This window comes from Hippopotamus amphibius, chromosome 2 (assembly GCF_030028045.1).
Source record: "Hippopotamus amphibius kiboko isolate mHipAmp2 chromosome 2, mHipAmp2.hap2, whole genome shotgun sequence".
In the NCBI taxonomy this organism is placed as follows: Eukaryota; Metazoa; Chordata; class Mammalia; order Artiodactyla; family Hippopotamidae; genus Hippopotamus; species Hippopotamus amphibius.
The window spans coordinates 5242238-5262681 of record NC_080187.1 but is presented as its reverse complement, the minus strand read 5'-3'; the positions used below and the strand labels follow the sequence as shown (position 1 = coordinate 5262681).

The window sequence follows — 20444 nt, the reverse complement described above, 5'->3', positions numbered from 1 at the left end:
TTGTTTCTCCTATTTCTGTGAAAAATACCACTGGAATTTTGATAGGAATTGCATTGAATCTGTAGATTGCTTTGGGCAGTGTGGATATGTTAACATTAATTCTTCCAGTCCATGAGCACAAAATCTCTTTCCATTTAGTTGTTGTCTTCAGTTTCTTTCACTTTCAGTGTACAGGTCTTTCATCTCCTTGGTTAAATTTATTCCTAGGTATTCTCTTCTTTATGATGCAATTGTAAATTGTATATTATGAGATTGTTTTCTTAATTTCTTTCTGACAATTCACTATTAGTGTATAGAGACATAATATTTTTGTGCATTGATTTTGCATTCTGCAACTTTACAGAATTCATTCATTAGTTCTAAGATTTTGATTGCGTCAAGGGTTGTCTATATATAATATGTCATTTGCAAACAGTTTTATATCTTATATCTTCCTTTTCAATTTGAATGCCTTTTATTTCTTTTTCTTGCCTAATTCCTCTGGCTAGGACTTCTAATACTTTTGTTGAATAGAAGTGGTGAGAGTGGGCATCCTTGTCTTGGCCTGATCTTGTTTTTTGTTTTGTTTTTTGTTTTTTGTTTTTGGCTGCACTGTGCAGCTTGCAGGATCTTAGTTCCCTAACCAGGAATTGAACCCCCTGCTGCATCAGTGAAAGCACTGAGTCGTAATCACTGGACTGCCAGGGAATTTCCTCCCCTCCCGCCCTGATGTCTTGTCCTGATCTTTAAAAGGGAAAACCTTTTAGGTTTTCACCACTATGATGTTAGCTATGGGCTTGTCATATATGACTTTTATTATGTTGAGGTATGTTCCCTCTATACCCATTTTATTGAGAGATTTAAAAAAAAATATTTTCTTTACTTTTGGTTGTAGCATGTGGGATCTTCGTTGTGGCATGTGGGTTTTCTCTCTAGCTGTGGTGAATGGGCTCCAGAGTGCACGAACTCTGTAGTTTGCAGCACATGGACTTAGTTGCCTGTGGCTTGTGGGATCTTAGTTCCCTGACCAGGGACTGAACCTGTGTCCCCTTGCATTGGAAGGTGGATTCTTTACCACTGGACCACCAGGGAAGTCCCTCGTTGAGCGATTTTATCATAAATGATGTTGAGTTTTGTCAAATGCTTTTTCAGTATCTATTGAGATGGTCTTTTGGTTTTTATCCTTGATTTTGTTAATGTGGTGTATTGATTTGCATTTGTTGAAACATCCTTGCGTCTCTGGAATAAATTTGACTTGATAGTGATGTATGATCCTTTTAATGTACTGTTAAATTTTGTTTGCTAATGTTTTTTGTCGAGGATTTTTGCATCTATGTACCTCAGGGATATTGGCCTGTAATTTCCTTTTCTTGTGGCATTTTTGTCTGATTTTGGAGTCAGGGTAATGCTGGCCTTGTTAAAAAAAAAAAAAGTTTGGAAGTGTTCCCTCCTCTTCTAGTTTTCGGAAGAGTTTGAGAAGAACTGATATTACTTCTTTGAATATTTGGTATAATTCACCAGTGAGGCTGTCTGATCCCGGATTCTCATTTGTCGAGAGGTTTTTGATTACTGATTCAATCTCCTTACTAGTAATCAGTCTGTTCAGATTTTCCTCATGATGCAGTGTTGGTAAGTTGTGTCTAGAAATTTATCTATGTCATCTGGATTGTCAAATTTGCTGGCATTATAATTGTTCATAATAGTCTCTTATGGGCATTGCTGTGGTATCAGTTGTAATAGCTCCTCTTTCATTTCTGATTTTGACTACTCTTTTTTTTCTTGGTGAGTTTAGCTAAAGGTTTGTCCATTATATCTTTTCAAAGAACCAGCTCTTAATTTCATTGATCTTTTCTATTGTCTTTTTAGTCTGTATTTCATTTATTTCCACTCTGATCTTTGTTAGTTCCTTCCTTGTACTAACTTTGGGTTTCATTTGTTCTAGTTCCTTGAAATTTAGAGTGTTTATTTGAACCTTTTGTTTCTTGATTTAGGTGTTTATTACTATGAATTTCCCTTTTAGAGCTGCTTTTGCTGCATCCCATAAGTTTTGGTATGTTGTATTTCATTTTCATTTGTCTCAGTGTATTTCTTATTTTCTTCTTTGACCCATTAGTTGTTCAGTAGTATATTGTTTAATCTCCAGATTTTTGGATTTTTCCCATTTTGTAATTTTCTAGTTTCCTACTATTGTGATTGGCAAAGATGCTTGATATGATTTCAATCTTTGTACATTTATGAAGACTTGTGGCCTAACAAGTTATTTATCCTGGAGAATGTTCCATGTGTGCTTAGAAGAATGTATTCTCTTGCTTTTGGATGGAACGCTCTGTATGTATCTTTAAGTCCATCTGGTGTAATATGTTTAAGGCCAATGTTTCCTTATTGATTTTGTCCAGATTATCTATCCATTGATGTAAGTGGGTATTAAAGTTCCCTACTATCATTGTATTGCTGTTTATTCTCCCTTTAGGTCTGTTAATATTTGCTTTGCATATTTAGGCACTCCTATTTGGGTGCGTAAATATTTGCAAATGTTATAGTCTCTTGCTAGATTACCCTTTTTCCTATAAGGTCTTACACATTTTTTATTGGGTTTATTCCTAGTACCTTAAGAATTGTGATGCTAGTATAAACTAGATATTTTAAGAATGATGTTTTCTAGTAGTTCACTGTATATAGGAACATGTTTAATTTTTTGACTGTAACTACCTTGATTTTCTTAGTAATCTTGTAAGTTATTTTTCTTTTCTTGTAGCATTGGCTAGTATCTCCAGTACAATGAAAAGTTGACAGTGGGATCCTTACCTTGTTCCATTTTAAAGGAACTTTTTTGAATATTTCACCATTAAGTATGTATAATGTTTGCATAGGGTTTTAGAAAGTAACCTTTATCAGATTAAGGAAGTTTTTGATTTCTACTTATTTTTTAAAAATGTTTTTTTTTGTTTGTTTAAATAATTATGAATGGGTATTTTAATTTTTTAACAAAGGTCTTTCTGACCACTGAGGTGGTTACATGGTATTCTTCCTTTAATCTGTTAATGCAGTTTATTCAGGAGAGGTTAGGCCATGTTGTGAAAATTTATAAGCCCTGAAATCTAAGCAGCTTAGCACAAGTTCATTTTTCATTCCTGTAAAGCCCAATGTGGAACAGTGGGAGTGGTCCCTGACTGGGCTCCCTCCAATTAGGGTTCTGCCATCTCAACATCCAGAGTCTGTTTGCCATCATGGAGAAAGTAAGCATGGAAGTGGCACACCTGTTGTTAGTTCCCCAGGAAGGAAAGGTGTGCCAGATGGGAATGCCCAAATAAGGGTCTAGGATAAGGGGTCAAGTACATTTACCAATTTACTATCACGCCATCCTTGTATTTGAGAATGAGCCCAATGGGGAGTATTGATTTTTACATATTGCTGGTTTGGGGTTGCTAAGATTACTTTATAATTTTTGCATCAGTAATTTTGCCGTAATTTTCTTTATTGTCCTTGTCTGGATTTGATGTCAAGGTTGTAGTCCACTCATAAAACAAGCTGAGAAGTGTTTCCCCTTCTTCTGTTCTTAGGGGTGTTTGCTTAAGACTGAAGGTACCTGTTTAGCATAAATTACCTGTTAAGCCTGCCTGGACCTGATGTTTATGGGTGGATTTCAAACCCAATTTAATGTCAAGTACCTCTTCTTTGTAGTACTTATTATGGTTGTAGTGTTTCACGTGTATGATTTTTAAATTAAGAGAATTCAGTGAGGTAAAGCTGCCTGCAAAGTGCTTGGTACTCGATAATATGCTAAGTAATAAGTTGACAGCTCACCAGATATTGTTCCAGGTATAACTTGCTGAGCCTTCATTGACCTTATAAGGTAGAGCTGTCATTACCCCCACGTCCAGATGGAGAAACTGGGGACCACAGAGATGGGGACCGAAGACCCCCCCCCCCCCGCCCTCAGTGTTGCAGACACCTAGCCCACGAGGAGGTCACAGAAAGGAGGCAGCTCAGTTGTCACTGACATGCGGCATGTGGTGCACACACAGGCGGCTATGGCTTTCATCTGTGTTTATTTTCCTTTCATATAAAAGTTACAGGTTTGAAATGTCTGTAGGAAGATGCCACGATCAGCCAGGTTAGTCAGGGCTATATTACAATGTAACACTGGGGAGGGGCGGGGGGGAGGCGCTGCTCAGAATCGGGGTTTAATTCAGACCTGGCACGTGCCTACCCTCACCCTGATCCACCCATACCTGCAGGTGAGCACTGACTCCACAGGGAACCGAATCCTCCTGAGGGTGTCTTTGTCATAAAGACTGACTTATACACCTGACCTGGCCTCTGAGACAGACAAACCACAGCCAGGCTGGCAACCCCCCAAGCCAGAATGTGCCTCAGTGAGGTCAAGTGGGGAAGCCTGTCAGCCAATAAGTTAAAACACACATTGCATCTGCTGTCCTCATGCAGGGATCACCTGGCCACACCGGCCCCTCATCCACCTGCACCACCTGCCCAGGGCTCCCGGCAAGGAGGGGAGGTGCGGGTGCAGGGTCTGTTCTGGATTCAGGGGCGTGAAGCCCCAGAGCCCCGCCCAGCTTGCGGCTGGGTTCCAGGGCTCAAGCATGGCATCCGCGGCCGCCCGCCTCTGGAGAGGCCCCGGGGAACCGCGGTCCACACAGCCCGCAGGCCCTGAGTGCACAGCGGCCCCGCACGGCACACACAGCAGCATCAGCAGAGCTGGGCCAGGCTGGGAGGAAGATGGGAAGGAAGAGAAGACTGAAATGAGAGGACTTAAAAAAGCGGGAACAAACTAAAACCCAACCCCACACACAATACTGTTGATAAACAGCGACTCTACACACACACTCTTTAAATAATAAAGTGACGCGTTCCGCCCGCCGCTGCCGAGGGTCATAACCGACTTTTCACAGACTCCTCCCCTCTGTGTACAGGACAAACAAACAGCTTCTTGATAAAAGCTGTTCAAAAACCCATTAAGGACTCAAAGTGACATGGTTGTTTCTTTAGTTAACAGATGTTGCTTTCTATTTTTCTCTTTGTTCTGTTTAAACGGGGCTAAGGCTGGGCCAAGCCTGGTGTTTGCCTGCCCGAGTCCCGAGCCCAGGAGCAGTGAGCACTCAATCACATAAAACAGGAGGCAGGCGGCCTGCGGGCAGCCGTCCGATTCTGAAGGGCAGCCTGCCCGCAGGCCCACGTCTGGCTGGCACAGAGCCCAGTGGGTGTGGGAGGCTCCCACTGGGCACCTCTGTGTGCGGAGAACCGCCCCCCCCCCCCCCCCCCCCCCCGCCGACCTTGCCTCAGATTGTCAACCTCAGCAGCGAGTGGTTTTGAAGGAGGAGGAGAAGATGCTGTGCCTCGGCCGGAGGATGGAGCAAGCGTGCCGTGGGGCGGGCGAGCCCAGGCCATCAGCCCCCAGAGGCGCCTCCGCAGCCAGGCCCCGGCCTCTCAGGGACACCCTGTCCTTCCCATGGGAGAGCCGGCCACACTGGCAGAAGGTCTGATGAGCAAGAGGAGGGGCCCCTCCAGCCCCAGCAGGCTCAGGGCAAGGTAGGAGGGGAGCCCACAGCGCGGGAGGGGTAGGAGGTGGAGTTTAAGGCACACAGCAAGCGACAGAGGAGGGGCTGCTGGCCCCCGCCCCGGACAGAGATGCCCCTCCACGCTCCTCTCGCCCTGAATTAACGCACCAAGAGCTACTGGCCCCCGCTCAGGTAAAGGGCGTTTCTTGGATGGTCAAGTCCTTCCTTTCCAGCTGCTCCTTCCCAGCTCCCGCCGTGCCAGAGGAGGGGGAGGCCAGCGGGAAGGGCGGGGGATGAAGGCGCGAACCCATGACAGACACGGCTGCTGCTCGTGCCCGACGAGGGCGGGCCAGTACCGTGACCGGAGCACCAGCTCCAGGGCTGCCGCAGGGCCACCTGTCGTACCTTTCTGGGCCAGGTGAGACGCTCATCCCATCCTCCATTTAAAAAGTAGGGCAGGGAAAGTGAAAGGAGTCTCCCCCAGGTCTCCTCTGCTTTCTGCCCCCCCAACTGAATGTCCCCTTTATGCAAAGTCACAGGGAGAGCAGCTCCCTCCCCCGAGGGTCCTCGGGCTTCTGCTCACCTGTCACTGCAGCAGGTGCAGCTTCCCAGCCTCCCTGTGTGCTGACGGCGGCCCTGCGCTGCGCCCAGGCTTGCGGGGAGAGGGAGGGGGAGAGCAGAGGACAGAGCGAAAGCAGAAACCAAACCCAAACCCAAACCCAAACCACCGGTCCTCACATCAGCAGTGAGACCTGCCTGCTGGCTCTCCGGGCCGGGGCTCTGCTCCTGCAGAGGAAGGAGGCAGCAAGCTGCCGCGGGCTCCGGACGCCTGCCCGGCACAGCAGGGGCCCAGCCGGGCTTGGTGGCTCTGAGGCCAGGACACGTGCCACCACCACGTAACAGGTCTGAAGTCCCTTCTGGCCTCGGAGGGGCCTCAGAGCCTCTCCTGAGCGTTCCCCTCACTCGTGGTGGCTGCGCCTAGGTCTTCTCTTCCCGGTCTGTTTTCCTTCTCGTTATGTTCCTGGGCTTGATTTTCAGAGAGAGTTCCCAAAGGGCCTCCTCGGCCAGGTGGTCGCTGAAGTCGTTGAAGAAGTTGATGATGTCATCGTTTCTCCGGATGTCGTAATGCCTGGTGGAGGGCGGGGGGGGGGGGGTGGTGGTGAGAGCTAGTTTGGGCCCAACAACTCCAAGGTCCTTGGAGGCGCCCCGTGCACTGCCCCAGGGGACCCACGGGGCTGGGGCGCCTGCGTGTGATGCTGGCACCCCAGAGTTGTGCTCTGCTCTGTGCCAGGGCTCTGGGAGCGACCCCCCTGCAGCCAGGCTCCCTCTACACAAGGCCCCAGGGAGGCCCCACTGCCCCGGAGTCAGGAGGGCCAGGGTTTGCCAGCCTCCCCACTGGGGATCGCGGAGGACAGGCTGGCAGCCAGCCCCGGGTGTCGGCCCCTGGGGGTCTCCGCTCCGTGCGCCCCGCCCGCCCGGCCCCTGGGGCGGCAGCACTCACGCCTGCTGGAAGCATCGCATGCTGTCCAGGATGTTGAACTGCTGCCACCGTTTGGAAAAATTCACCTTCCCATCAATATAGTCTGGGTTTCCCAGGTGAACGAAGGTGAGGTCCTGCAGGATGAGCCCCCTGGGAGGGCGGAGAAGCAGTTAGCACTCTGGAGGGCCACTGGGAAGGGAGCTGGCTGGCGGGCTGAGCCACCAGGACCAGCGGTGCCCGGGCACGTCTGGGGGTGTGTGTGCTGCTTCCACGCGGATTCCTGACTCACGGGCACTGGTCCCCGGGTAGCAGGCTCAGCCTGCCTGCTACGGAGCCCCTTCCACAATCGCCCCAGCCCGGCAGAGCTGGGGTCCGCTAACATGCAAGTAACAGACCAAGAGGGAAAAATAACAAACCCCTAACCTCAGTGGTAGTGGCGGAGGTCACGTGCTTTCAAACAGAGGGCATGAAGCCCCAGGCGCATGAGGGGCAGTTCCTCCACCAGGGAGCGCCCAGCCAGAGGGGCAGAGCCCACAGCTGCCCAAGGAGCCCGGCTGGGAAAGGGCGGCGTGGTCGGGGAGGGCAGACAGGCCAGGAAGCACGGGCTCTGGGCGTGAAGGCCCGAGGGGTGTACCCCGAACACACGGCCCCGGGATGCCGCTGAATGTCCTGTACCTCTTTTGGAGATTCCCACGTCCGCCAGCACACCGAGGGCTCTGACGAGCCCCGCACAAAGAAGCCTATTTAACTTTGATTCTTACTCTATCCCAAGCTTATATGACGCGGGACTCTTCCTGGTGAAATACTATTTACTCAGTCTAGCCCGTGGCCCACGCCTGGGGGAACGCTCCCTGAGCTGCCTCACGCCAAGCACTCACAGGGCTCCTGGGGCAACTGGAGGCCCTCAGGCGGTCGTGGTATGCAGCCACGCTTGAGGACGGGCATACGGCACGGCACCCCTGCTGGGGTGGAAGAGGTGCCACGTGGCTGTCCAAGTGTGTGCCCCAGCACGCCTACCGGCAGAGGAGGGAAGGGAGGAGGAGGAGGACTGGGTGATGGGGAAGACCGAGCCATTTTCATGAGACCCCTCTTTCATTTAAATTGTTTGATAAGGAGCATGTTTTAAAGTTAAAACAGAAGGACAAATGTCTGGGTTGGAACCTTTAAGCGAGGGTTTCGCTGTGGGGGCCACTCTAACCTCCCCAGAGCAAGTGAGGGGCAAACCCAGTCGGGAGGCTGTACTCACAGGTACGGGATGCACGGAGGCTCCACCTCCGAGAGGGCAGCCCGGTAGGCGCGGAAGGAGGATGAGCTGTCGATCAGCGTGCAGTACTCGGCCAGGCCCTGGAGGGGGGATGTGCAGTCTGTGAGCCCACCCCCCCCCCCCCCCCCCCGCCCCCAGCACACACCAACCTGGAGCCAGACCCCGCCCCACCCCAGCCACAGGCCTTGGGTGGATAAACAGCACTCAGGCCGCTGGTGTCGATGCAGAACCACATCTCTGGGCAGCCAGCGCCCACTGTGGGTGCGGGACCTGGAGCTCGGGCTCCCGGCTGAGCCTCTAAAGCACACACTCCCGTGTCACGCCCACCCCGGGCCTCCTTAGCGCCTCACTGCACTCAAGGCAGAGTCCACCGGGGGTGGCGTGACCTCGTGGCTCCTGCATGTGCAGCATGGGGTTCTTGCCTGGCCCGCCCCTTCGGCTGTTATGCATCTCTAACCTTGATGTGTCACCTCCTTCAGGAAGCCTTCCCTGCCTCCACAGGACGTTTCTGTGTTCCTGGAGCAGCTGATGTGAATATCCCACTTCTCCACAACACCACTGTCTCATAAGTGTCCCTTTACGTTGCCTCATGAGACGACCCCCATGTAGCCCAGCCGACACTCCGCCCCCTGGGCTTTGCCTCTCTTCCCAAGGAACAGCTCCCACACAAGATAAAGGCCCCATTCCTTGCCAGCTCCTCTAAGACCCCTGTGATGCGACCATGCTGAGTCTGTCCTGCTCCTCTGATGGGCCTTCCCCTCTCTTCCCAGGAAGCTCCTATCTGGGTCGTGGTGGGATCGACACCTCCTCAGGGGGCCTCCCTGACCCCAGGCTGGGCCAGACCACATGCTTGCTCAGCACCCCTCCTTCTCCCTTTAGCACTTACCCCGAAGAATTCCACCTAACAACGGGCCTGGCCTGCACCCAGGACATTTTCAACGTCTAATGTGACCCCTGCCCAAGGAGCCCCTATAGAAGCAGGGGCAGAGGATGGGAACAGCAGATAAAGCTGGGACCCAGGCAGGCTCTGCGGCGGCCAGCAGCAGGACTTGCAGTGATGGGACCACCCCGGCCCTAACACCAAGCCCCAGTGACTGGAGATGAGAGACAGGGAACTAGGGCCGGGTGGGGCAGGCTCTCCCAGCCTCGCGGCAGGGGCGGGGCAGGGCCAAGCACGTCCTGTGACAGCGGCTTGCCTACCTCTGAGGTCTGCTTCTGCCACTCCAGCCTGCGGATGGGGGCTGAATCCAGCGCCGAGAGGATGGCCAGGTAGGAGTTGAAGTTGTTCAGCTTCCGTAAATGCTGCAGGGAGAGGGAGGAGCGGTGACAGGCGGGGCGGGGTGGGGGGCAGGGGACTCCCGGCAGGCTCTGGGGAGGGCGCTGGCCTTACCTTCATGATCTTGATGAACTTCAGGAGCAGCCGTTCCCTGTCTTGGGCCTTTTCCTGTAACATGATTATTGACCGGACCCTGCACAGACCAAGGGCAGAAAGAGACAGCTGAGCTGATCCATCTCCCTTCAGGCCCCTAGCTGGTCCTTGTGGCGATGGGATGGGGGTGCCCGCACCAGCTGGCCACGAGCCCATGTCTACCGCGTGCCTGGGCTCGCGAGGCACCATGTGTAGCCCCCATCTCTGCTCTCAAGGAGCTCGTGGCACCCCAGGGGTAGGTTAGAGGCCACAGAGAGATCTAGCGGCCGGTGCTAAACACCAGGATGGGGGCTTTCCTGGTGAGCGCTGACCCCGAGCACCACGGCGCCTGGAAGCGCTCTGTGAGTGGCCTCAGGATTAGCTCAGAGATGAGGGGCCACGGGGGTGGGGGGGGGGTAAGAGGCCACCTTGCCAGCCACGAGGGAGGACACCTCTCAGAGCCTTAGCAGCAACTGAAGCCCAAGGCCAGGCTCGCACGAGGACCGCACGGTGGCCTAGACCCGTGTTTTCACAGGGGCCACTGCCTGTCACCCAGAGGAAGCGCCCCTCTTCTGATTCGTTAAAAGCCACCAGCACGGAGTCCACCTTGAGGGCCAGGGCTCTGAAGGGGCCCCACCTGCACTTCCTCCCAGGCAGACCCCAGGGAGTGTGGCTGGAGCCCAGGTGCCCAGCAAGGGGTGGGCTGGAGGCCACACTCCGGCTGCTGGCTCGTCTGCCCCAGAGACCCCCTCCCCCGCTGGGCTGCTGCGCTGAGCGGCTGAGTGTGTGGTGCGGGGGAGAGAAGCGGGCGGGTCGGGGAGGACCCGGCTCTCCCCCAGCCAGCAGTCCTTAGAGCCCTGAAAACACACCAGACTCTTCCCTGGTGGTGGGGATGGACTGTGGGGGGCGGGGGTAGTACGAGACTGCCTGGCCACCACACCCAACCATCCTCTAGTGGAGGCCGAGGGGCTGTGGGCACCCTTGAGTCACATCTTGAAGAGCTTTGCTCTATGTTACGTCGTAAATGCACTTTTGGCCTTCACTTTGCTAAATAAAGGTATTAACAGAACCACTGCTTTGCTGCTGTTCTCTTTCAGGCAGAGTCAGGGTGAAGGCCCGCCCTGAGGCCACCTGGCAGTGGGGACACTGGCAACGACCAGCGTAGGGTGGCAACGTAGCCCCGCCCCCCAATCGATGGCAGACATCACCCACCACTCCTGCTGAGTCCTCCCCAGCCTGCCCCCAGGTGGCCCCTTCAAACATGCAAGACACCCCTGTCCTGCCCCTGCCCTTGTCCTGCCCCCGGTTCACAACGCATGTCCACAGGACCCCAGGAGGAGCTGGAACAAAGGGCACCTCCTCTTCCTTGCCCTGGGCGCTCTGCAAAGGACGCACAGGCACCCATGCAGAAGTGCTTCATGCCGAGCCCCTTCTTACCAGTAGGACATGTTGTTGAAGTGCTCCGTGAACTGGGTCAAGTTGGGGCTCTTCTCCTCGTTCTGCTCTTTTGCCCAAAGCAAAACCTCAGGAATCTAAAAAAGCAGGTAGACCAGATAGAACTGGGGCTTCTGGCCCTGCTGTGACGCGGTGGCTTCTCTCATCTGGGGACGAGCAGCAGTGCTCACCCAGGCCAGGGACAGCCTGCCCCCAGCCCCCAGCCCCCAGCCCCACGCATGGCCATACCTCTATTTTATAAAAGAGTTCAGCATCTAGCAGTGTCAGCTGCTCGGCTATTTCATGGCTGTGAAAGTCATGCAAGGTCCCGGGCCTGGAAGACAGAGGCATGAGACGAGCGGTCAGTGGATGGGAGGGCGGGGGCCGCGTGGCAGGCCTCAGAGCTGAGGGGACACGGCTTGCTTCACAGCAGCACAGAGGCCACGCAGCGGGTCAGGGGTGGGCAGGACCAGACTGCGCTCCTCCCTGGGACCACAGGGCCTGCCTTCCTGACTCTGCCAGGCGGGCTCGGCAGCCTGAGATCACACAGCCCGACCCTGGCCCGGTGGGCACAAAGATGGTACCGCGTGAACGCAGCCAAGACGCCAACAAGGAGGTGAAATATCGGCAAACCTCCAGCCGCAGGAGAAGGACAGGCGGCAGACTGGAGCCTGTGACAGGTTCTCAGGAGCGGTCAGGGGAGCACGGGGGGCGGTGAGGACTAACAGTTGCCACGTTACCGCCAGAAGAGAATTAAGTGCTGACCACAGCCTGAAAGGCACTCCTGTGCCCTGTCCAGGTAAGCCCCCGCTCGCCCTCCACCCCACTTCTCGCTAAAGCGGTGATCTGTCACACAACACAGCCTGGAGAAGAGGCCCAGCCCCGGGGGAACCCCTGGGCTGTCCCCGAGGCACCTTGTCACAGGGCCCGAGCAGAACCCGGGCGTGAGGTCCTGGGGTGGGGGTGGGGGAGGGACTAAGGGAAACAAAATGGAGAGGCGGCTGCTGGCGTGACTCTCGCCAGAGGCAGGGCCCGGAGAAGTCCAGGACAGACAGCGGGCGGCTCACCTGGCTGCCACCCCCCTGGCCGCCAGGGGCTGGTCGGAGTTGGCACACCTGAGCAGCTTCTTCTGGTTCACCTTGTCCAGGATGTTTTTCCGGAGCACGCGGGCCAGGCTGAGCTCCCCGTTGCACACCAGGCGGAAGACCAACTCCATCAGCAGCTTCAAGATCTCTTCCGTCAACTCCACTAGGCTAAAGGGCCGAGGGCCACGTGGTGAGGGGCAGGGACGCAAGCACACGAGGGTCGCGTCCAGAACCCCCTCAAGACACCCAAGGGCCCTGGGACACCTAGCTGCAGAGCTGGGAAACCTCTGTGGGAAGAGCGCCAGAGCAGGTCTCAGAGGGCTGCCCCACAGAGCGCGGGAGTGGTCCCACGGTAACAAGTAACTGCCATTCTCTCCGCAGACGCTCACCGGCACTGGATGAGCATCAGGGACTGTGCTGGGGCCTGGGCGACCGAGACAAATCCTGCCCCAGAGGAGCTCCCGGTCACACGGGGGTGGTGAGTCACCAAGAGGGCGGGGCTCCGCAGACCAGACCCCTCTAGGACACCCCTGAACTTCCTCTGCAGTGTTTTCTACGCCAGGCCCTGCAGTCACTAAGGCCACCCCCCAGCAGAAGGTAACTGCCTTGAGGATGGGGCCTGGGCGGCTTCCTTACCAGGGGCTCTCTAGACTTAGGAAAGGGACCTCAAGCTGTGTTTGTTAAATGAATGGAAACGGCAGATACCACTAAGGCAGGGCGGGCATGGAAAGCTGAGGAGGGCGGGAGAGGGCCTCCACCACTGCCGGCGGCCCAGGGCATGGCCCCCTGTGGACGAGGTCTAAGCCATGTGCTGGAAGGATGGCGCCCACAGGGAAATCAGGGCCGGGCCGGGCCAGGGGGGTCTGAGGGGACAAGCCCTCGGGGGTCATGTTAAAGCAGGCAGAAGTGAGCCCCGTCCAGGGCCTCAGGCAGGGCTCTGCGGGCACGTGGCCTGGGAGACGCAGGTCGAATGTGACGGGAGGCCCAGATCTCTGCGGGGAAGCCAGCACCCTGGTGGGGACCCCTGCCCGCCATCCCTCGGGTGGAAGGACTCACCACAGCTCGTCTACCACCCGCACCAGCACGAAGAATGTGTTCTTGCTGACTCGCTTCTTGAATGTGTCCGCAAAAGGAGAGAACTTCTCATACGTGGAGCGCGGGTTAAAGAAACAGGCGCCGTCACAGGCAGGGACGGGGAAGTGGGCGGGAGGGCCGCCCTCCTCCAGTCCTCTTTGCTGAGCAAACCCTGGGAACGAGGGCATGGGGAGGGCAGAGGGCTTGTGCGGGGTGGCGGAGCTACAAAGCGGGGTTCAGCCCTGACCCGTCTGACCCCCAGAACACTTCTTGACCACCACCCTCTCCTGCCTGCAGGACCTGCACTCCCAGGCCCGCCTCTCTGTTACTGAAACGCTGAAGGCTGCACTGCTGAGCTCAGGCAGAGAAAGGTGCTGGAAAATCACGTGCCCCCAAATCCCCAGGTCCCTGGGAAGGCGCGCAGCTCCCGGAGGGGTTTCCCCCCGCCCCCGTCATGAATCCTTCCACAGCTTCAGAGGCTGCCCTGCAAACGCCTGGCCACCTCCTCCCGAGGCCATGGGTTCTACCTTGAGGATCACGGCTTCTCACTGCCCTGTGTTCACCGAGCCTCCAGCCCCTTCTTGGGCTCCATCCCACCTGCTCTCAGGAAGGAGCCACGCACCAGGGACAGCGCCGGCTGCACAGAGGACCCACTAGGCAGCTGTGCCCAGGACCTCGACGCTCAACACGTCCATCAACACGCCTGAAGCGCTAAGCTGGGCAGATGCGGAGAAGCTGAGCTGCTGAGTCAGAGAGGCCTGCGCTGGGCCCCTAGCCTCCCCGAGCCTCTGTTTCCTTAGTTACATAGCAGGCAACACACCGTGGCGCCCCATTACGCATGGTCGATACGCATACAGAGCCGTACAGCTGAGTGAGGTCAGCCCGCAATCGCTTAGCAGCATAGCTGATACCAGGAAGTTCTCAGCCTGTGGGCCACTGGAGGTGTGAGGCGGGGGGGCACGAAGTCTCTTCTGTGGGACCAGGGGCCCAAGGCGGGCAAGGAGAGAGAGGAAGTCGGGTGGGGGAGGCCTGGGGCCCTGCGGGAGGGAACCGGGGTGGGGGGGGGGAGGGGGGCGAGGCTGGGGGGACTCAAGACGTCCTGCCCCAAGGGACGCGGCTGTCCAGCAGATGGCAGTCACGGGCTGTAACGCAGGGGGAGGCCAAGGAGCGGGGACCCTGGGCGGGCTGGCTTTTTGGAACACGAGCTCCAGCTGAGCCTCGGCCAGATGGGCAGATTTGGACCCGAGAGAGACAAGGAAAGAGGGTCCTTCCAGGCCTTGGGATCTTGGCCACCACTGTGGGGAGTCATATTTGAAAGGGTGGGCCCGTGGGGCAGGTGTGGTCGAGGGGCAGAAGCCAACTGTGTCGCGGACGTGGTTTCCTCCACTGCTGGGTCTGCCACCAGGGGAATGGCCGTGGCTGCCCCTGAGGTGGTTCCCTGGGGTCCTGATTCCCCCAAGCCCTGTGCACTTCGTACCCATCACCCCCAGCGCCCTGGGGCTCAGCTCTGAGAAGCCGCAGGTGCCAGTGACCTGGGTCTCCGTAGGCTCCCTCCCCCTCAGGGTGTGACAGTTCTAATTCTTTCTCAGAATCGCCCAGTGATCACAACTGCCATGAGACAGCACCCTGTGTTCCAGACACTTCATAACGTCCCTCAGCCCTTTTACAGACAAGGAAGGAGGCTCAAAGAAGCCTTGCCTGAGGTCCCAAAGCCGGGACACGGCAGAGCCGGGCCAGGTGCCCCCATCACTGCCGCCCACGACTCCCTGTGGGGGCTGAGTGGCTGTGCGGTGAGGCGGTAGTGCCAGGCCTGGGGCACAGGAAGGATATCTGTACTGCAGCTTCTTGATGAGCTCCTCGGGGGTGATGAAGGTCCTGTAGGTGGTCAAGAAGGCCTCACAGTACAACACCAGATCTGCAGGGAGAACAGCTGATTAGCGTGGCCTGCCACCGGCGTGGGGCCCACCCGCTGCAAGTACATGCCACCTCTGATCAGACACTGAGAGCTTCGTGTTTGCCTGAAAACTTGATGGTTCAAAGAGTCTTCATCATTGTGAGCACAGGAATACAGTTCAAACTCATCAGCAGGGCTCTGAGGCTAAATCACAGGTAACACTTTAGGAGACAGGCCCGGGAACAAACATCCTGGGAACTTCCACACCGTGAGAGACCTAAGAAAAGGCTGAGGGGCTCAGCTGGGCACGCTGGTGGACACAGGTAAACAGGCTCTGGTGCCAGGGGAGGGCGAGGCCCACTCAGAGGAGCTGGCCTGGCAGTCGGGTGGGACTTGGGCTGGCAGCTCCCACCCAGCATCTCTCCTTCCCTCTGGAGGGACTGGTTCTAGCCAGGGATTCCCAACCTCTCCAGAGTCACAGCGGCCTCGTTCACTTATGGCTGTGACACACCCTCCCACCAAGCCGTCTCTGACACTCAGGGAAACAGGGGGGCGTGTTTTAAATGCAGGTCCCTCCTGGAGACAATGACCTGGTCAGGATCGTGAACTTCAGAGTTACTCTGTGCTGGAGCTGAGGTTCAAACTCCAAAGCCTGGTCCTTACCGTGAGGCTGAGCACACACGCACATGTTATTTAAATGTTCTTTTCTGGACACAGACCACCTTCCTGTTTTCTCTCATTCCTGCCCTGACTTGCTGGGTGGAGGGACCTCAAGGACCCCACTTCTCCAGCTAAGCAGCTAACCTGGCAGAGCCCTGGCTCTTGTCCCCTGCCCCCGCTGCTCACCCCCCAGGACAGCGAGAGAAAAGCAACACCTGCACCTGCGTCTGGGGTGTGCTTGGCCGGTGCAGGGAGGCTCACGGGCTGGAGTCGCAGCAGGGGGCCAGCCACGCTGGGCTCAGGTTCCTTCCTAGACCCCAAGCCCACCCAGCTCACTGTCAAGTTTGGGCTTCTGTTCAAAGAGGGGCAAGGAAGCAGAGACGGGTCCAGCACAGGCCAACGCCTGCTTCTGGAAGAAGGGGTCAGAGGCTGCACCCCCTGAGCCATGGGGCCTCCTGGCCACTGGTGTGGTCTCTGGTCCGCAGGAAGCCACCTGCGCAAGGAGCCTGCTGTGTGGCCCAGGGCCTCTGCCTCAACCATCCATCCCAGGAACAAATGACTGGAGCCTCAAAATCTTTCCATTGACAAAACCAAGTGGGAGCCCCAGCGGGCAGCAGAGCTTCCTCTCCCAGGTACAGCTGGCACTGACTGGAAGGTCCTCGGGTTGCCCTGGCCGTGGGCCTCCCTCTGGCCTTGACCGCAGCCAGCAGGTCAGCGGTTCACTGCTTAGAGCTGAGGACTGGGGCCAGCTCCCACTTCAGCCTTTCACTACTGGACAAAAATGAGCTGTTTCTCATGCCAGGCTGAGGATGGAGCTCTGACCTGTCCAGCACGGAGGAGGGTTTACTGCAGACAGCAGAGCACGGGATGCTCCTGGGAATGTAAAGAGAGGCTCCCCAGGCACATCCCACATGCCCGCTCCTTCAGTCTTCACACCCACTGGACCTTCTAACCTCTTCACAAAGCTGAGTCAGCTGAGGCCAAGAAGGGATGTGCCCAGCGGCCGCCCAGCCTGCGAACGCACGGGCAGGATTCAAACTCAAAGTCTGCAGGACCACACGCTGCTCGGGTCAGAAGAAACCCCGGAGGGCAAAAGCATGGCTGTGGTGAGTTTGTGGAGCCATTTCTTTTTCTCTGTTTTTCAGATTTTCAGCAATGCAAACAATTATTTTTGTACTACTTTCATAATTTAAAAATTCCCAGAGTCATCTGTGTAACATGCTTTGGGAAACCTGCTATAAAGACACAGGGATCAGGTTGTTTACAGAAATGAAATTGGAGGGTTAGGGTTTCAAGACTGGGGTGTTTTAATTCCTTCATACCTTACTTTAATACTGCTGCTCCATCATCTTTTTAATATTTTAAAAAATGTAAAAAGGAAATGAGTGTGGGGAGAGGCCGGGTCCAGCTGCGGGCCGTGTGCACACTGCAGGCCCCTCCCTCCTGACCAAGGTCACGGACACCAGCCTCACAGCCCCTCCTTTTCCTCCTCCTTCCAGAACACAGCTGGAAAGACAGCTCCCCTGCTAGCAGAGTCCACCCAACAGAAAAACAGGCCCTGCTTTGCCAGCCCTCTAGAAGGATCAGGAGGTGAAGGGGCATCTCTGCGCTAAGAGGGGAGACCCGTCCTGAGCAGGTAACGCTGCTGTAAGGCCAGACGCTCCAGACAGAGCGTCTGCTCCAGGAAGCTCCCCGAGGAGGGATAAAGGGAACCTGGTCCAGCTGCCTGGAATCATATGATGGGCCAAACATCAGGAAAAGCATAAGAAGCTACCCACACATCAGCGTAATTTCAACACTACTGTTGAACATGTTGTCACTTGAGGTACCGTCTGCAGAGACCTACTAGGTGCCGAGCTCCCACTTGAAACTTGCCCTGGGGTCCTCGGCGATCCCGAGGTCCCCACCACCCTGCACCTCCAAAGGACACACTCCGAGGGGGTTGGGGAGTGGAGGGTCTGGCTTTGAATGTGGGTCACCTGTCCCCCAGGTGGATGTTCCCTGTGGTGACCCAGCAGCACCAGGACTGCTGTTCTGACCTGCTCGGGGCTGGAGGGGAGGAGAGAGCAGGCAGGGAGCCGAGCAGTGTCTCGTGGCAGCACAGTCAGCCCCGCCAGGCAGCTCTGGCACAGGGGCCGCTGCAGCCGGCACTGCCGTACCTTTCCTGTCTGTCTCAGTAGCGTGGACCAGCAGGATGTCACCAGATCCTCCTCGGACGTCCGGCCCGTCGTCGCCCTGCAAAACCACAGCAAAGGAGGGCGTGAGGCAGGACACAGCCTTAATGTTGGTTTCAGGAGTCACAGGCAGGGATGAGATGACAGACATGGCGCTGCAGGGACCCCAGGTCCTCTGTGCCGTGCCCTCTGTCACCCCAGGAGCAGCGTGGCCAGGCTGCAGAGGACAGGTATGCCTGTCGGCCCACCCACCTCATAGCACACTCTGCAGACGGGTGCCAGGGCACAGGGCTGTGAGGACACATCTGGGTCAGGGGACATGGCTCCAGTCTTTCCCTGCTCACCAACCCATGGGTCGGGCGGGGGCGGGGCGGGGGGGGAGGAAGCCCATGGGGAGGCAGGCAGGCAGGCACGGCATGGGCCCTTCTCAGGATGACGTGGAGGTGGCAGACCACTTCGGTATGTGCTGCTCCTAAAACTGCAGCGAGCTGCCCTAAATCTAACCCTGCTTCCTCAGGTGGAGGGAATCACGTGTCACGTCACAGGGTCTTCCAGGGAGCCCTTCTTAGAGGAGTGAAAAGGGCCACAAAGACACTCAATTACACCCAATGTTGTGTATATGGACTGTGGCCTGCCTGCTGGTTAAGAAAGAAGTCATTCTCGTGTGAGCAAATGGAGGCTTTAACCCATAAACCTGGCCTGGAGCCAAAACAAGCTGTCACCAGGGCCAGGAAGCCCAGGCTGCACAGCCCCAGGTGTGGCCTGCAGCCATCACTCCCGCACCCCGTGCTTCTGAAGGAGAGCACACCCGAGAGCCTCCTCGTGCCTCTAGCTCTCGCTCTCGGAGATGCAGCTGCCTCTCCAGGGCATCGAGGCTTTTCGCCTGGAATCCAGGGTCCTGGAAGTGTCTTGGATTTCCAGCTAAGCCAGGGCAGCTATGCCCACCACCTGATTTTTCAGAAGAAATTTCTGGCAAGAGTCACAGAACAGCATTCTCTCTGCAGAAGAGCCAGCCCTGCCTTCCTTTGGACCGCAGCCTGGCCACGTCCGTGTGTGTAGAACACAGCCATCTCCTGGGGATGGTGGGAAAGGGGAGTCAAGGCTATCACGGAGCCATTCCTCTGTGTCCCCAGGATCGCTCGGCGGCAGGGAGACCAAAGGGTCCCTCTGGTTGGCTCCTCTGTGCTGGGTTTGGGTCCTGTGCTTAGCTGTGAGGCGCTCCTGACAAGACATGGGGTGGAGGGGGCCACGGTGCCAGGCCTGAAATTTCTTTATCCGCTGTGCCTCCCACGCTGAAACTACACTGGGGTTATTCTCTCATTAACAACATAAAAATATCTTGCACTAACGAGAGCCCACCGCACAGGAGCTCCGTGCTGAGCACCCACGTGGATTTTGTTCTTACGGCACCCTCCAAAGTCCTGCCATTTGGGGCTTAGAGAGGATGTGTCACTTGCCCAAGATCACTTCCCAGAAGTGTCAGAGAAGGGGACAGCACACTTCCTCCTGGAAATCACCCATGTGCCCAGGGTCCTGAAGCACCACGGTGGCCCAGGTGCAGGGTCAGGACGAATGGGATGCCAGAGCCCACCGCCCGGGGGGGCCACCTGGGGGGTCAGCCCTCAGCTGTGGCCTCGCTGTCTGGGACACCTCCAGGTTCCCTTCTCCAAGCCCCCACCCCAGACTCCACACGTCAAGGCCTGTGAGGAGCCCACCTCCTGCTTGAGCGTCAGCCTTGCCATGATTTCACTGTGGTCGATGAGCGACAGCTCGTCTGCTTCCTCCTCCGCCTGAGCCTCGGGAGCATCTGGTGACTTTGGGGCCCTGGAGAGAGAAGTGGGTTGTGTTACGTCAACAGGCCCTGGGCTCCACGGCCCCGTGCGTGCATGTGGTCTGTGTGGTACAGCTGCTTCCCTGAACGCGTCCTCCCCAGACTGCAGCTCCAGCTAAAGCCCAGACCCGCTTCCCACCACCTCCACAGGGGGCCCAGGGGTGGGGTGGGGACAGAAGCCGGGACACAGACTGGGTTTCTAGCTCTGCTCCTGATAAGCTGGGTGACCTCGGGACAGCCCCTGCTCTCTCCAGATGCTCCATCAGTAAGTGGAAGGGATTAAGTACACAGATCAAGAAGCTTCCACTGAGCAATTTGAAAAAGTAATGGTCTCAGTCATCTGTGTCAAGGCCGACTGCACGGATGGTCAGGACGCAAGGAGAGAATGACAAGGGGACAGTGGGACAGGGACAAGCCGGCAGGATCTCAGCGCCATTCCCAGGTCTCTCCCAGGGCCCCTGCTCTGGTGGGCCGAAGATGAGCGTGAACCAGGCCCCTGTCCTCGGGTGCCGGCGGGCAGCAGTGTGAGCAGGGGTCCAGCCTGGGCCAAGGGCAGGGAGGACCTGCGGAAGGGACAGGCAAGCTGAGACTGAAACACTGAGTAGGAGTTTGGGGTGATGGGGAGGAGGAGAGAACCCCAAACAG

General features: G+C 56.3%; 1 protein-coding gene across 11 annotated transcripts in view; it reads right to left on the bottom strand.

The window, feature by feature from the left end:
* Nucleotides 1-5247: 5247 nt before the first annotated feature.
* Nucleotides 5248-20444, bottom strand: part of RAPGEF1 (Rap guanine nucleotide exchange factor 1) — a 134272-nt gene continuing 119075 nt past the window's right edge. For all 11 annotated transcript variants that reach the window (XM_057719901.1, XM_057719903.1, XM_057719905.1 and 8 more), the window contains 12 exons: nucleotides 19684-19792; nucleotides 17954-18029; nucleotides 15071-15155; nucleotides 13223-13315; nucleotides 12149-12334; nucleotides 11331-11415; nucleotides 11085-11179; nucleotides 9630-9708; nucleotides 9440-9541; nucleotides 8222-8319; nucleotides 6997-7125; nucleotides 5248-6624 (listed from right to left, as the gene is read on the bottom strand). In XM_057719901.1, the coding sequence (XP_057575884.1) occupies nucleotides 6474-6624; nucleotides 6997-7125; nucleotides 8222-8319; nucleotides 9440-9541; nucleotides 9630-9708; nucleotides 11085-11179; nucleotides 11331-11415; nucleotides 12149-12334; nucleotides 13223-13315; nucleotides 15071-15155; nucleotides 17954-18029; nucleotides 19684-19792 (1288 nt within the window). In that variant the 3' untranslated portion in view covers nucleotides 5248-6473. The remainder of the gene's footprint in view (nucleotides 6625-6996; nucleotides 7126-8221; nucleotides 8320-9439; nucleotides 9542-9629; nucleotides 9709-11084; nucleotides 11180-11330; nucleotides 11416-12148; nucleotides 12335-13222; nucleotides 13316-15070; nucleotides 15156-17953; nucleotides 18030-19683; nucleotides 19793-20444) is intronic.